The following is a 16,133-nucleotide window of genomic DNA, read 5'->3' on the forward strand; positions in this document are numbered from 1 at the left end:
ACATTATTGTTTTTATTACTACAGGTTGGACCTCCCTGGTCCAGCACTCTCAGGACCTGACTGGTATCAAACGAGGGAGTTTGCTGGACCAGTGGAGTTTGCTGGACCAGGGGAGGTCCATTTTGCCCCTTTCCTGGGCTCTCCCATGTTCCATCAGCAGACCTAGCAGTAGGGTTCGCCTTCTCTCTGCCACTGGGCTCCTGGCTCGGTGGTCAGCCCCTCGACCATTGGGGCTTCAGCTGCCCTGGGGTTGCGGCCACTCCAGGGCCACCAGGGCTGCTGGAGCTCCACTAAATCCCAGTGAGATCTGTGGAGGTCTTCTAATTGATTTCAGTAGACTTTAGATGAGGCCTAGAGTCCCACAGAAATATTTTATGTGTAGTACATGATGATATATATTTCTCATGTCATTTCAATATACTATATAAATATAGTATATGTAGTTTCAAGTCCCTCAAAAGGATGAATTAGTATTTCAGCTGTGAAACCAAGAATAGTGTAGTGTTCCTTAAGTCTCGAGTGTGAAATCCAGGAAAAGAATTCCCAAATTGGAGGAATTGCTAACGCCCATAGTACCCCACTCACATGACCTTATTTCAAAACCCTCCTTAAATGACAGATATGTGTGCATATAAGTGTAACATACATTGTTTCTACAAGTTTCTTAGACTCAAATACCTTAGAAGAGTTGTGGAGACCCTTGAGTATGAGTTTCCTAAATTGACAGTGCTCTATTGACAGCTTTAAGAATATACTCTTAGCTCATTCTAAGCAGGAAACTTCCATGACATCACTTAACATTCTAGTGATTGAACTGACGGAACTGTAAAAAAAAAATGCACTTATAACTGGCAAAGTATTGAATGTGGGGAGGCAAGAACTGCAGGGCTCTGAGTTAGGTCTTATTAAACATCTGTTAATGTTCTAGGGAAGGGAGTGAATGGTATGGTAATTAAATTTGAAGATGATGCTACATTTTGGAGATTTGCAGACCTCACCTAGGACAGAGACAAAGGGATTTATGGAGATGAGAAACAGGGAAGATTTCATTCTGGTGCACATACCTGAAAGTTCTAGAGTAGGGCTGTGTGCAGTGCATAGGGTTTGATTTGCCCAAGTCCTGTGAAATCTTTCAGGTGAGGTCAGTTTGTATTTTTTCTTGATCTAGTTTTGCATTGCTTGAAGTTCACCTGCACTCAGAAAGTCAGTGCAAAACCACTACTAAGCTACGTTTTTAAAAATGATTTTGCTGTGCAATTGGTTCTGTCTGTGTTGCAATGACATAGCAACAAAATTGTCCCTGATTTTGATAAATCTATTTGCAAAATCACTTTTTTTTTTACTTTCTCTGGAACAGACAAATAGCAGTAACAATTAAGCCAAAAGATTTGAATGACCCAGTCAAAGAAATTTGGCTAGCTGTTGGTTTGTAACCCAATTTCTGCACATTCTAATTCTAATTCTCAGTAGTAGTTCTTAAATATTTCAAAGCACATTTGCCTGCACTATTAGCCTGCTGGTGTTCCAGCCAACGTCTTTTTTAAAAATTATTTTTGCCTTCTTAAAATTCCCTGGAATTTCCAATAAAACGTGACAGTGTTTTCCCATTCCTGTACTAAACTGTGGTAAAATATTGCTCTTTGCAGTTAAAATGTTACGTTCTACCTCAGAGGTGATTGCTCCTGGGGAGTGATTCCTGTATATTTGCTAGTTTGCAAAGCATTCTAACATCCTTTAGAATAAATGTTGTTGTGAAAAATATGGTTTATTATTTGTTTTTTCTTCATGTAACCCTAGATTTCAGCTCCTAAAGCAGATGAGAAGAATGAAACTATTGGATATGAGGATAACCGTGATCACCATATAAATCGAAGAGATACAACTGTCATTGAAGGAGATGTACATACTTTGGTAAGCTCTACAGTAGCTCATTCACTGATGTATTTCAGCTCCTCCAGCCCTGGCAGCTAGGGGGAACTTAGGTGAGGGAAGGGCCTCACCCATCCACTTTTCACAGGGTCTGACCCCTCCCCCTTTCTCCTCAGCAGGCCAGAGTGCATTCCAGCTGGACCCTTCATCTGCCTAAGGCTTTCTGCCTGACTTGACGGCAGGTGGAGGGTCTGCGTCTCTCTGCTAGCTCCCCAAAGCTCTTCCCAAACTGACTCCAGCAGCAGGAGATGGTGTGCCTTGGAGCCTGAGCCCAGCCACATTATGTAGAGCTCTGCAAAGCTGCAGATATCCAGAGACAATTTTTGCAAGTCATGGATTGGATGTGGATACACATTTATGTATCTATGTAGGGCTCTATTCATGGAGACTGTTTAGAAAGGATAATTCTAAAGAAATGTTTAAATGGTTTGGAACTATCAACCTGTGTATCCACATGTTATTGCTGTCATCTCTGTCTGCTTTTAATTGGCTAGGACAGGGACCATGTCCACCTACTGTTTGTACAGCACCTAACAAAAATCAGGCCTCTGATTTGGTCCCCTTGGCATTGCTGTAACATACATGTAGTAAACCAGTAACCTGTAACTCTGAGACTCTGGAAATGGACAGTGATTTTCTTCCCCATTTCTGTAAAATGAACCTGTTAGACTTTGGGGAGGAGTTGGATCTGCCTGGGAGAAGTGGTCGGTGTTCCTCTAGGAGCTCTAGAGGCTCAAGGGGCCAGCATCAGTGCAGAGCCTCCAGTACACACATCCCAAGATTACTTGCTGTAAGACCTTGGTGGGGAGAGGACAAAAGTATAGGATCAAAATGCACCTTCATCCAGGGCCATCCCTAGTGGGTATGGGGCATATGGCAACCCTCCACTGCACAGGCCCTACCCCTGCCCTTCCTCTGCGCCCCCCTGTCCCCTTTCCAAGCCCCCTCCTGTGAGCAACGTGAGCTGGAGGTTTGTCAGGCAACCTGGCATGGGGCAGCAGCAGGGGTCACTCTTCCTCCTGCATTCACCACAGCGGCAGGAGCAGGAGTGACCCTGCAGCCTGTTCCGCTCCACCCCTCTCCCAGACCATTGCGCTCTGCTTCTCTAATGGCCCTCAGCACATCTGGATTAGTAAACAAGCTTGTACTTCATATTTGTAACTTCAAAGGCAGGAATGACGCATGAACACAAATAGAACACACACATTCAGCAGATTATAACTTTTCTAATGGTATGTTACAAGATGCATGTTGCATTAAGCATCTTCCAGTTATGCATATTCATCAGCATATTTCCGTAAATAATAGGGGGTGCAATGTCATAGCACCCATCAGCAGGAGGAGCTACATCAAGTCTTCATCTCACCCCAGAGTGGATTGAGAGATAGCTCATAGGACTGCGGCTGCTGCTTGACCTCCTGTGAACAATGATCATAGAGATATCCCTCCCAACCAGTGGGTCCTTCTAGATGTCAGGTGTTCTCCAGTTCTCAGGTCCAACTCCAGGTCCTGGCACCACTCGGCCAGTGTGAGGCTTAGATTGCTGGGTTACCACCACCAAGAGGTCAAAGATTGCCCACTTCCTGGTGTTCGGACAGCACCTGCTCACCCCCATCTCTGGCTTGCACCAACAATTGCTGACAACAGGCCAAGCCCCAGTAGAAGCAGTATCATTGGAGGCATCAGCATCTAAGCCTCCCCACATGGCCTCCGAGCCAGTGGGCATTGGCATGGTATCCCTGGGTTCCATGGGGTTTATGAAACCATCCTACCCCAACTGCTCAGTGCTGGGGACCTAGAGGGGCTATCAGCTGCAGCATCACGCCTCTCAGCCTGGAGTTTCTTCACCTTACAGCATGGCTTGTCCATGGCTGAACCCGGAAGACTGTACCTGTTCAGAAGAGGTCTAGCAGGTTCTCCTGGTAAGCAGAAGCCTTCCACAAGAATCACTTACCTTGCCAAGTGGATGAGGTTCTCCCACTGGGTGTCAGGGTGGGGCATCTCTCACTCACACTCTCATGTGCAGTAGATATTGGGCTACTTATTGTAACTCAGGAACAATAGTCTGGCACTTTCCTCCATCAAGGTGCACCTTGTGGCCATCTCTGCTTTCCACCAGATGATCCAAGGCCAGACGGTCTTTTCTCATGACACCACATGACAGGTTTCTGAGGGGCCTCAAGAGTCTCTACCTGTAGCTTTGGGACCTTGTCTCACAGTTGGACCTTAACCTGGGTCTCTCCAGGCTTACCGGGCTTCCCTTCAGACCACCGTCCTCCTGCTTGCTTGCTTGCTTTCTTGTCTTAGAAGGTCACACCTGGGGGTGGTGATTTCAGCAAGACAGATGTAATAATTGAAGGCCCTGATGATGGGACCACTCTACATGTTTTTTTTTACCAAGACAATGCGAAGAAGGGATGCAATCTAGCTGCATTCCCACCCAAAGTTTCTGCCCAAGGTGGTGTCCTCTTTTCACATTAACCAGGACCTCTTTCTGCATGTGTTCCATCCTAAGCTGTACAACATGGCAGAGGAGAGGCATTTACATATCCTGGAGATGAGAAGGGCTCTGGTGTTCTATTTGGAAAGTACTGTCCCTTCCACTAGTCCATGTAGCTCTTTGTCACCATGGCAGAAAGAATGAACGGCCTTCTGGTGTCATCACAGAGAATTTCTAACTGGATCACTTCGGCTACGTCTAAATTGCATCCCTTTTTCGTAAAAGGGATGCAAATTAGACGTATCGCAATTGCTAATGAAGCGGGGATTTAGATCTCCCCCGCTTCATTAGCATAAAAATGGCTGCCGCTTTTTTTCAGCTCGGAGCTTTGCCGGAAAAAAGCGCCAGTCTAGACGCGGATCTTTCGGAAAATAAAGCCTTTTCCGAAAGATCCCTTATCCTTCTTAAAAATCCCTAAAATAAGGGATAAGGGATCTTTCGAAAAAGGCTTTATTTTCCGAAAGATCCACGTCTAGACTGGCGCTTTTTTCTGGCAAAGCTCCAAGCCGAAAAAAAGCGGCAGCCATTTTTATGTTAATGAAACAGGGGAGATTTAAATCCCCACTTCATTAGCAATTGCGATACGTCTAATTTGCATCCCTTTTACGAAGAAGGGATGCAATCTAGATGTAGCCTTCTTGTATATGGACCTGCTACAATTTGGTAAAGGTCCCACCACCACAAATTCGCAAGGTCCATTTGACCAGAACTCAGACATCCTCAATGGCCTTCGTGGCCTATGTACTAATCCAGAGCATCTGTAGAACTGCAACATGGTCTTTGGTTTATGTGTTCAAATCTCAGTATGCCGTCACTCAGCAGGCTAGAGCTGACACTGAATTCGGCAGAGCTGTGCTACAATCTTCATGGCCATGAACTGCTACCTTCTTCCAGCGATATTGCTTGGAGTCACCTAATGTGGAATGGGACATGAGCAAGCATTGGAAGAAGGAAAGACAGTGAGTTATGTGGCTCACGACTATTCCATGACCTGCCTTCCTTCCCCACTGTTGAAGTTTCAGGCAAGAAGGAACTAAGGGTGGAGAAAGTTTGTAGCTATGGCTATACCAGGACATAAAGGCACCACTCCAGAGGTCACCAGAGCTGCTCCTCTGTGGATATTGCTGAGGGAGAAACTTCCAGCACTAGAGCATGTGGCAAGCACACACACCTATTGTGGGATGGACGTGAACAATACATCTCACAGAACACCTGCTATGGAACAGAAAACTGTCTTTTTCAGTAGATCATAACCTTTCCCCTGCCTCCTATGGCATTCTTTATTTGAAATATCACAGTTGAATATATAGATGAGGAATATGGGGGTTACAGAATGCTCCTTTAGGGTATAGAGAGTCACAAGGTTATTCTCTCTTACTGAAGGCCTTTTGTCCAGTTTGTCAACCTGCAGCAGCGGAATGTTTCATCCATGTCTGATACAGCAGGAGGAGTATTTGGTATAAATCTTTCTTTAAAACCTCCATGCCGTGCATATGAAGGGCACTTAGGTTGGATCTGTGCAGTTATTTGGCATATGGTACACATTAAAATAAGAAGCCAAAGCTTCCACAGTTCCTAGGATGAAGAGAGTAGTAAAGCAGTTTAATCAGTTACCATATTAAGAGGAATAATTTCTATTTGAAATAATTTTTTCATTATGGGATTGGAGGAGCCTATATTCTGGAAAGATTTGTGATTCTTGTTTAAGGGCATTTATTTTAAATAATGGAATTTGGCCTTTTTACCTGGTGCACAGTCTTCTCTAATAATAACATTACAAGTTTGTGACATCCGACCAAAATACAATGCTATGAAAATCTATAACTGAGAATGCATGGATACAATGTACCACATTTTGTAGAAATATGTCACATTTCTAATTCACACACTGATCACAAACTCCAATATTCAGTAAAAGTAAGATATGTGTTGATCAGAACTTATGTATATATCTGTAATATATACCCTGGAATTACCATCAGATGTTTCTAATCATGGTACAAAGGGGTCTTACGATTAGGTTAAATCAATAGAGTTTGTTGATTGCAAAATTCTATAATTTTTGCAGTGGGTTTCCCTGTCACTTGAGTGATTTATGGAGTTTCTATTGCATGTTTGATTATAGAAATTACCTACTGTGTAGAAATTGATGTAACGTCATTAGTGCCTTTAAGACTAAATGTGCACAAGTAATGAATATTCATTACTGAGGTAACTGTTCTTCTTGTCACATGTAGGGCTGTGGAACTGCTGACTGTTTAAAAATAGTCTGTCAAGTTGGCCGCCTGGAGAGGGGAAAGAGTGCAATATTGTATGTAAAATCCCGCCTTTGGACCCAGACCTTTATGAATGTGAGTACCTATTGATAATTCACAATCTCACCCAGCTTTTGAAACATGAAAACACATTTTTACATCTGGCATAAAATATCCCCCCTTTTTTTTTCCACAGAAAGAAAACCAGAATCATTCGTATTCACTCAAGTCATCAGCCTCATTCAATGTTATAGAGTTCCCTTACAAAAACCTTTCATTTGAAGATATCCACAATTCTACAGTAGTAAGTAAATTTATGTCTGAACATTGTTTAACCCAGTGCCCATTCAGCTAAAATTTATACAAGAAATAGAAGGATCAAAATGTGGTACATCATTTCTCCTTCATAATGCTGCTAAATTTTAACTAACTCTTTTATATATTAGAATTATTTACACCTATAAAATTAACATTTTCAATCTGAAAACTAGAATTCTAGCAGTTGACATGTAGATTTTCACCTTCAATACGTTGTGCAAATAGACCTGGTTAATAAATAGAAATCAGTCTCCATATTGAAAGCCCTGAATCACAAAAAGAGCCTATAAAACTTGTTCTGATGTTCAGGATTATATTTGTACCTTTATTGGGAAATGTGATTTAGTGATGCCACCATGGTAGTATTGCCAAACATGTTTTACGGACATTTCTGGAGACATGTGTGCTGGAATTGCTTCTGATATTCCAAATCTTAGAGAAATTTTCCAACATTTATTGTGCCAGTTTGGGGTGGTTCCCTCCCGTCCCTTTGGCTCTTCCAGAGAAATATTCTCATCTCCTCCTTCTCACCCACACCTGTTACATTTGCCTGATCCACAGAATGGACAGTGTTAAGTCCTGGGCCAATGACAGGTGAAAAGTCCAATATTTTATGACCAAACTGGTGCAAAAAAACCCAAACAAATCAGGAATGGTAGAAATCTTAAGTATTTTAGGCTTCATGGGTGGAATTTTAAAAATATGATATTACTACTACTGTTACAACTGCAGTAATGCTGAAGAGCCCCAGTGAAGGACCAGAACTCTGTTACACTAGAGAGTGTACAAATGCAGAAAAAGATGAGCTCTGCTCTAAACAGTTTAACAATCCAAGTGTAAGGCAGTAGACAATAGATGGCTACAAAGAGGAGGAGGAAAAACTCTGAGACAGCTGTGGACATCATGACTGACAGTGCTCTCAGCATACTAGCTTTCTAACCATTGTCTAGATTTTTGTAGGCATGGAAAAGACAAATCTTTATAGAGGGATTTGGAAGAGAACATTTTTATAGAGAGTATGTGATTTTAAAAAATATATTAGTTATATTTTTCCTCTTCTTTGAAGCCCTATAAGGTTTGATTCTTGGCACTGAGGAGGTGCCCACCTTTAAAGTAAAATAAGAGCCAAAAACACTGTAAAAACTCGAAAACATTTGTGAGCCACCATACTTTTGTAAAATGTCAAGTAGGGATGTGGTCGACTAGTCGACCAATAAGCAAATGCTTATCGGATAGTCAACTCACTAATCGACTAGTCGCTTCCCCCTCCCTTGCTACCATTATCAGAAAGAGGCAATAGGGGGAGAGGGAAGGAGAAGGCGCTTCAAAGCGGCAGTGCCACATGGAGCCTGGGGCCAAACCCCAGGCTCCACACGCTGCTGCTGCTTTGAAATGCTGCATGGAGTCCAGGGTCAGCTAGGGACTCCCCTGCTGACTCGGGGCTCCATGCAGCACTGCCACTTTGAAAAGCCGTGTGGAGCCTGATGCTGGGCTCCCTGCAGCATTTCAAAGCAGCAGCGCCATGTGGAGCCCCCCGTTGGCTACACTTCAAAGGGGGAGGTGCCCTTATCGACTATTCAATTAGCCAGTTAATTGAAATTTTACATCCCTAATGTCAAGTGTGTATAGAACATGTGTTTAGTGTGGGACAAAGGCTTCCATAGACCTGGATAATGTAGCTACTTCTAATTTGGGCTAATGAGGCTTTTATACCATCATATATTCTCTATAAGTTTACTGAAGTACTAGTTCATGCAAGGGAAATGCTCATTCATGGTGAATTAGGAGGCATTTAAATATGACAGATTCAAAATACATATGTCACAAACTATATGGACAAACTCATTCATGCCTAATAAGATGTGATCCATTGTGTTTTTCATTAGGTTACCACAAATATCACCTGGGGCATTCAACCACAGCCCATGCCAGTACCAGTGTGGGTTATAATTTTGGCGGTCCTAGCAGGATTATTGCTCTTGTCTGTTCTAGTCTTTGTTATGTACAGAGTAAGTATTATACTTAGGGGTTCTGGTATTGATATGTTACTGCAAATGACACTAATAATTTAGTCCTAAACAGTCTGAATATGTTGATCTATGGGCTGGGGTAAACTGCAGAGTCCACATATTCAACGTAGGTTGTTGAGAAGGGGAGGAGCTGCAATAAGGATTGGTGTTTGTTGGAGGGCTAGGTTGTTCATCTCTGTTTCCTGTTTCAGTTAATATTTCCTGGTTTTAGAGGATGAGCTGAAATGAGAGAGTAGGGAAGGAAACCCATGTGACTGAACAGTTAGGTTGTTTCTGAAGTGCACCATCAGTGAGAAAAGACTTGTAGATGACATGATCATTACTTTCCAAATACATTTCTGATTCTCCAAATTACAGATGGGGTTCTTCAAACGTGTGCGGCCTCCTCAAGAAGAACAAGAAAGAGAACAGCTGCAACCCCATGAAAATGGGGAAGGGACGTCGGAAGCTTAAAAAGTGTTTTATCCGTGTAACATACTGAAACTTTAAAAATGCCAGCATCTTGGTTACCAGTTTGGATTTCCCCTTTAAGGAACAGACACTCCATGACTGCACTACTGGCTGATGTCTTTTGGCATTGGGAATAGCCTTAACTACAGATTGAGAGCAATATATTTAATTCTTCCCATGTATTAACCATGTTAATAGGTATGACTAACGCATATGCACTGATTTGGGTGTAAAAAACGTACATGATACTTAGATTAGCAAAATATTGGCACTAATTTCAGGAGACACCCTGTCCTTTTGATGCACAAACTAGTGTTGCACAAACTGCTATCTAGATTTCATGTAAGCAGTGTAAACCAGCAGTTCCCATAGGTAATTACTAGATTTAGTATGTTTTCTGTTGCTAGATGTGTACATTCCGACACTACACTTAATTTTCAAGCTCTCAGTGGGGAAATGCACAAAATGAGGATGGCTTGTTTAACAAGTCTACCTTGACTGCAAAGCTGTTCTGTCCTTAGACTTTGTGCTGTTGATTTCCCCCAAAAAAGTGTACACGGGAATATTCAGTGGTATCATACCCATTTGCCATCTCTTCTGCATGCTGGTCTCCCTTTCTGTAGGGAGTTGGAGGTCAGCTGCCTCGATTGGACCATTTCTTTTCCCGTCTCCCATTCCTCCTCTTGATTTCATAGATGGTGCTCCACAGGCCTTGTTAACACTAACACTCCATCCCCCAGTCGATCTAATTTACTCAACTTCAGCTATGCAAATAGGGTAGCTGAAGTCAGCATACTTACCACAGTGTCTTCTGTGCAGTATGGTTGGTGGGGGATGCTCTCCCATCGACTCAGGTTACTCTTCTCATCCTGGTGGAATACTGGAGTTGACAGGAGAGTGCTTGGGGATGAATTTATTGTGTCTAAGCAGACACAATAAAACAACCACCAGTGGATTGATCACTGCAGCGTCAATTCACCACATAGTGAAAACAAGCCCTTGGTCTGTATTTTTTACACAATATAGTAACACTGGTACAACTCCTGGTATGGATGTTGTTATATCAGTATAAAGGTTCCTACAAGGATAGCTTAGTCCCCTCCCAAAAGAGGAATAATTATACCAGTATAAATTCTTGTATGCCAAATTTAACTGTGTCCACACTAGTGGTATTATGCTACACAACTATACCAGGATAGTTGAAAGTCTCAGAGGGGTAGCTGTGTTAGTCTGTAACTTTAAAAACAAAGGTGCATCTCAGAGACTAACAAATATATAAGATCACGAGTTTTTGTGGGAGTGGAAATAACGGAATCCACAATGTGATGCAACTTTTGTGTTTGACAAGCTCTAAGAGCAACAGCAAAGACAGAACACTTTGGCGTGTATTCCAGATTTCTGGGGGCAACATCTCCACTGTAAATACCAAAATGACCAGAGAACCTATTTTCTGCAAAAGCTATCTGAAATTAATAACTTGTTTTGACTTTCATTTTGGGTTTTTGGAAAATCAGGACTGATTTTCACTCTTCATTGCATTCTTCTTAGCTGAATCACGATTGTATCTGAGCTATTCCTGAGAAGGTCCAAGGTTAATAAGGGATTAATTTGTATATTGGGCAGCTTGGTTTTTTTAGCCATTTACATATTGTTTTAGACAGCTGTTTAAGTGAAATGTAGTTTATAATAGACAGATATAGGCTGAAGGAGTGGATTTTACCTACAGCCTTGAATTTTATGATATTGATAGTGTAAACATACAGGGAGGGATCAGAACCCAAGCCACAGGGGCATGTCTGCATTGCATCTGGAGTCATACCTCCCAGTCCGGGTTCACGGAATTGCCCTAGTGTGACAACCCTAAAAAAAGATGTTGCTTTGATGTTGCCTCTTTGTCTGGAACTTGGACTTTCAAGCCCATGCCGCCCCACATGGATTTCAGAACCCGAGTTCTAGCCTCACCCATCTACACAGATATTTTGAGAGTGCTAATGCAAACCCTGCTAACACGAGTCCATGGACCCAGGCCTGGGACACTGACTCCTTGATGCAGAATAACTCGTTCTAGATAACCTTTTTGTATGTGTCTTAAGATGAGACAGGGATGAAAGCCTTTTGTTAAATTCAGTTTCAGTTGGTTAATTGAGGCTTGATCCTGCAGTTATAATGCACTCCTGATTTCCGTTGAAATGTGGGAAAACTTGCACAGGGAAGGACAATTGGACCATTTAGCTTAGGCTAAGCTTAGAGGTCGAGGAGAATATCATCAGAAAGACCATGGTTCGTATTCTGCAAACACGTGTGTTGTTGAAGCATGTGAGTAGTTACACTGATGTGAAATGAGCTGGACTGCTCACCCATCCAAGAGTGAGCAAAGGACTCAGGCCATTATGGACAGACAGACAAAAGTGTGGGAAAGCTAACTCTTATCAGCTCATCTGGAAGGGGTGAGACAACCCTATTAACATGAGTATTAACAACTCCCTTTTTTACAGTCATGAAAGCATATAATTTTTTTGCATTTAGGATACAAAGGTATAATTTTGGCACAACTCCTATAACTATAGAAACTTCTATGTGTACTAAGTTACATAAAGTAAGATATGAAATTATTTATATTTCTTATATTCTACTAAAGAGTAGCATGTATATTCACTAATCTCCAGTTTCACTGATAGAAAACAGTAACATAGCTGCAGTGTACAGATTATATCATGGATACAACTATCCACACGGCCAATTTCAGGATAGCGCACATGCTTAAATTTAAGCACATGCTTAAGGGATATTTTGAACAGTGCTGCTTTCCCAAATTTAGGTTTTTGTTTTTACAATCTATGCTTGGCAATAAGATGATTATAGAATGTATATTTTCTACTGTCACAGTAGTTTTGGTAGTCACCTACAAGTGCTACTTCTATTCTTATAGCAAATGTTTTTATAGTGTCACCAAATTTAACTTTTTATAAAAAAAGTGATATTTTTCTATGCAATGAATATTCCAGAATCAAGTGCTGTGTATAAAATACAAATGACAGATAGCTTACTTAGTTCTTTTTTGAGAGAAACTCCTAAGTCCAAAGTTAGGTATATGAAGTAACAACTTGTGAAATGATTTAGCCTAAGAGGGCAATTTACAAAATCCAGATCTTTTTATGATTTTATGTAACTACTCCAACTTACATTATTGCATTATTTTCATGGTGTTTTTTGAAATGTTAGTACACATTTCACAATAAAACTCTTATCTGCTACCACTGACAAGATTTATGAGGTATAAGGATATAGCCTTTGTCTTTCAAGAAACACTATTTAAAGTTCAGTAGTATATATATTGCTGTTAAGCCCAAGTGGGAACTCAAGCTTTCGATACTCCTATCAAGTCAAAATATTTTGGTAATGTTCACATATGTCTATATTAGACTTGTAGTACTATCCTTTAAATTTATGATTGACTAAACAATGTTGGTGCTTTCGTTACTTTTCAGAAAGTCTGCTACAGTATTTCCTTTCTTTACTAAACATTTTTATATTTCTTTACTTTTAGCTAAGATTTAAATCCAAACCTAGATCTTAGTATCTGTTTTCCCTAAAATTGTGTCCAACTGCTTGTAAACTTGTTCAAATGAATTCTCATATGTATCTTTTGAAAGTATTTTAGCTGAAATGAGGGGATTGTTGGTGCTTTTGTTATGTTCACTTTAGTAATATGTAGCTATGAATGTGTAGAGCTTTACACAGCAAAAAATGCATTAAAGAAGTTTTCTTAGGAGTGTCAGCTAATATTTCAGAGGGGTTAAAAGGAATGTTAACCATTTGGGGTCAGGGAATAGGAGAAAGATTCAAATTGTATGACTTCTTGTTGCAGGGCCAGTGCTCCTTCCAGAGAGCTCCATGGGGTTTCACTACTGAGCACTACCAAATCATGTCAAACAGTAGCATTAGCCTGTAGAAAATCTAGTCAACTCTGTCTTGACTGCAGAGTAAGGCCTGTTCCAAAGTCCTGTCAAATAAACGGGAAACTTTCCATTTACTTCAGTGGGGCCCCTTGTACTGTGCAGTTGTCTGTGAATGAAAAAGGATTGAGGTTATGAAATAGGAAAATGGTAACCCAGAATGAATGGGTGTGTGGCAGCTCTACAACTGTGCTCTGACCTTCTCGCCATGGGCTTCTTTCACTTATTGCCACGAGGGCTGAAAAACAAGTTTTGTGTACTGTGTACTCCTGCCACAAAGAAATGCAGACTTTTGTTCCTTTTAGGGTCTAATCCTGGGAGATGCTGAACTCTCACCACTCCTATTGACTTCAGTGGGATCTGAACTTTCTGGTACTTAATTCCTAGATTTTTAGTTGTCAAGTGCAATATAACATTTTAATCAAACCTGATTCACTGCCAAGCATTTTTAAGTTTAATAGGCCTAACCTAAGAAGTGATGTAGCATTTGTTGACTTACAGAAGTCAATATTTTTTAAAACCTTTTACAAAACAAATGTATTAAATTGAGTTGATACATGAATGCTGTAGAAAGCGTTTTGATCACCCACATTGGGTCAGACATAATGAGTGTATATTCTAAAGTGTATCAGTGGCTAACCCATTGGTTTGGGTTAATGAGATTTGGTACAATGTTTTTCTTTAAATCCACTGTGGAAAATTTGACTAGTGACTGTACAATAATGGATTTGAGTCTGTAGTGCTACTACTGTTTCATATGCTTGTGCCTCTTATTTCAGTGTAATTTTTTCCCAAAATATGTTTACAACTTTTTTAATAATAGCAAAGGAAATCTAATTTTAAATTCATTGTCCTTGTAAAAATATTCTGCATTAAGGATTGAATAACTTGACCCTTGATTTTTTTTTTTTCAAAATAAATATTTAACATAGTATTGAACTATAATGGAAGTATTCGTTAAGAGTGGCCCTTTTTTTCCTTGCAGCCCAGATGAGCGGAGCGCTGCCTTCCACCTCCCCTTCTCACGTAGCCCATCTGAGCCACGCGCTGGCTGCCAAGTCCCCACCGCCCTGCATTACCCTGGGACTCTCTGATCCTGGATGTTGCCAGAGCAGAGAATCCCAGATTTTAGATGTGCAATCTGTATAACAATTAGTTCTTCATTTTATAACAGATCATGTTTTACATGCATTTTGCTAGATTATTAAATTAGTACAATGTTGTCTGCACAAGCAGAAAATTAACGTACTAAGAAGACTGTCACAAATGTAGGCAATTAGCATTCCTAGTTATTTGATAAATATATTCAGAAAGCAAGTGGAAATATTTTCAAGAGTTACACAGTTGTTTGAAGGGGATTTACATTACATTTAAAGAGAGCAATATGCATTGTCAGACACCTTATTTTTATTAAAATATAAATCACATAAATTGTGTGTATTACATAGGCAGAAATGCATTAGCATTCAGATATTTGCTTATTTTCTTTTCAAGTCCATTTTTAATCGCAGAAATCCACTGACACCTTAAAATTTAAAGTGATTTTATTGGGATATATTTGTATAGCTCTGCATTCATTTTTGGTGATAATATAAAATATTCATGATTTGATAAACATATTTGAGAAATCTGATTGTAAATGTTAGATTGATTTTTATTAGAATTTTGAATTAAAATGCCTCAATAAAAAAATCTTCTCTAAATTCTTTCAAAGGAACATGCACTCTCAACATTTTTATTAAATAGTATAAAAGTTCCAGAGTCACTGTTTGCAGCCCACAGGGATTCATTTGAGTATTAAAAGATGCACATAACACAGATGTCACTTTGTCAGCTTAAGTTGTACAAGTTAGCTTCCAACAAGGGGATTTGTTACTACAGTAAAGGGAAAGAGGAGCTGGTTGTAATCCATTTTCTCTCATTGCTGAATGACATTTTTAAACAAATTTCAATATCAGAAAGTTATCTCTGCAAGGATTCCATGGTCCTTATTTTCTGGATGGAAGAGAGTCATCTTTCCCCACGTTGTGTGTAACATTATCAAGGGAAATTTCTGGGGACTGTTCAGTGTTCTGGCTGTACATATTAGAACAATTGTAATTTTTTGATTGTTTTCAGATTAACAACTGTGTTCATCTTTATATTCTGAGTGAATGTAAATATTTTGCTGGACAAAATAAAGGGGTGCGTATTATTTTCCTTTGAATATATGTGTATTAGATAGAATTAGCTAAAATATTTTGAAATTTCAAAAGTATTATGAAATTCAGTGAGAACTTTTTTGGCATTTTTCAACCAGCTCTGTAAGACACAGCATCTTCACATAGGTAATGTGTTTATATAACACACAGCTTACAGCTCAGCTGGTCAGATTTTAGGCCCAGTGCCACAAAGACTTATGCACATGCTTCCCTTTATGCCAGGGCTGGGCAAGATATGGCCCGGGGTCTGGATCCAGCCTGTGGACTGCATCTGACCACTTTCTATTTATATCCTGCTGCCCGTGCCACCGAATTTCCAGGTGCTGACTCTGGCAACTGGATCATATTTAAATAGCTCATGGCTCCTAGTCGTGACGCTACCCCAGTGGGGGCCAGAGTCACAAGCCCTTTAAATAGTTGCAGCAACCCCAGGCCTCTGCCACGCAACATAACAGTGGCTGACCCTTTGCTGTGTTTTTAATTAAAAGCATCCA

General features: G+C 40.5%; 1 protein-coding gene across 1 annotated transcript in view; it reads left to right on the forward strand.

The window, feature by feature from the left end:
* ITGAV (integrin subunit alpha V) overlaps positions 1-15,141 on the forward strand; it is a 92,943-nt gene extending 77,802 nt beyond the window's left edge. Inside the window, exons 26-30 of the mRNA XM_075933763.2 lie at positions 1,798-1,911; positions 6,667-6,780; positions 6,881-6,988; positions 8,889-9,011; positions 9,390-15,141. Of these exons, the coding sequence (XP_075789878.1) occupies positions 1,798-1,911; positions 6,667-6,780; positions 6,881-6,988; positions 8,889-9,011; positions 9,390-9,485 (555 nt within the window). The 3' untranslated portion in view covers positions 9,486-15,141. The remainder of the gene's footprint in view (positions 1-1,797; positions 1,912-6,666; positions 6,781-6,880; positions 6,989-8,888; positions 9,012-9,389) is intronic.
* The last annotated feature ends 992 nt before the right edge of the window (positions 15,142-16,133 follow it).

The sequence above is a fragment of the Pelodiscus sinensis genome, chromosome 7 (assembly GCF_052426305.1).
Source record: "Pelodiscus sinensis isolate ZL-2025 chromosome 7, ASM5242630v1, whole genome shotgun sequence".
NCBI classification, from domain to species: Eukaryota; Metazoa; Chordata; order Testudines; family Trionychidae; genus Pelodiscus; species Pelodiscus sinensis.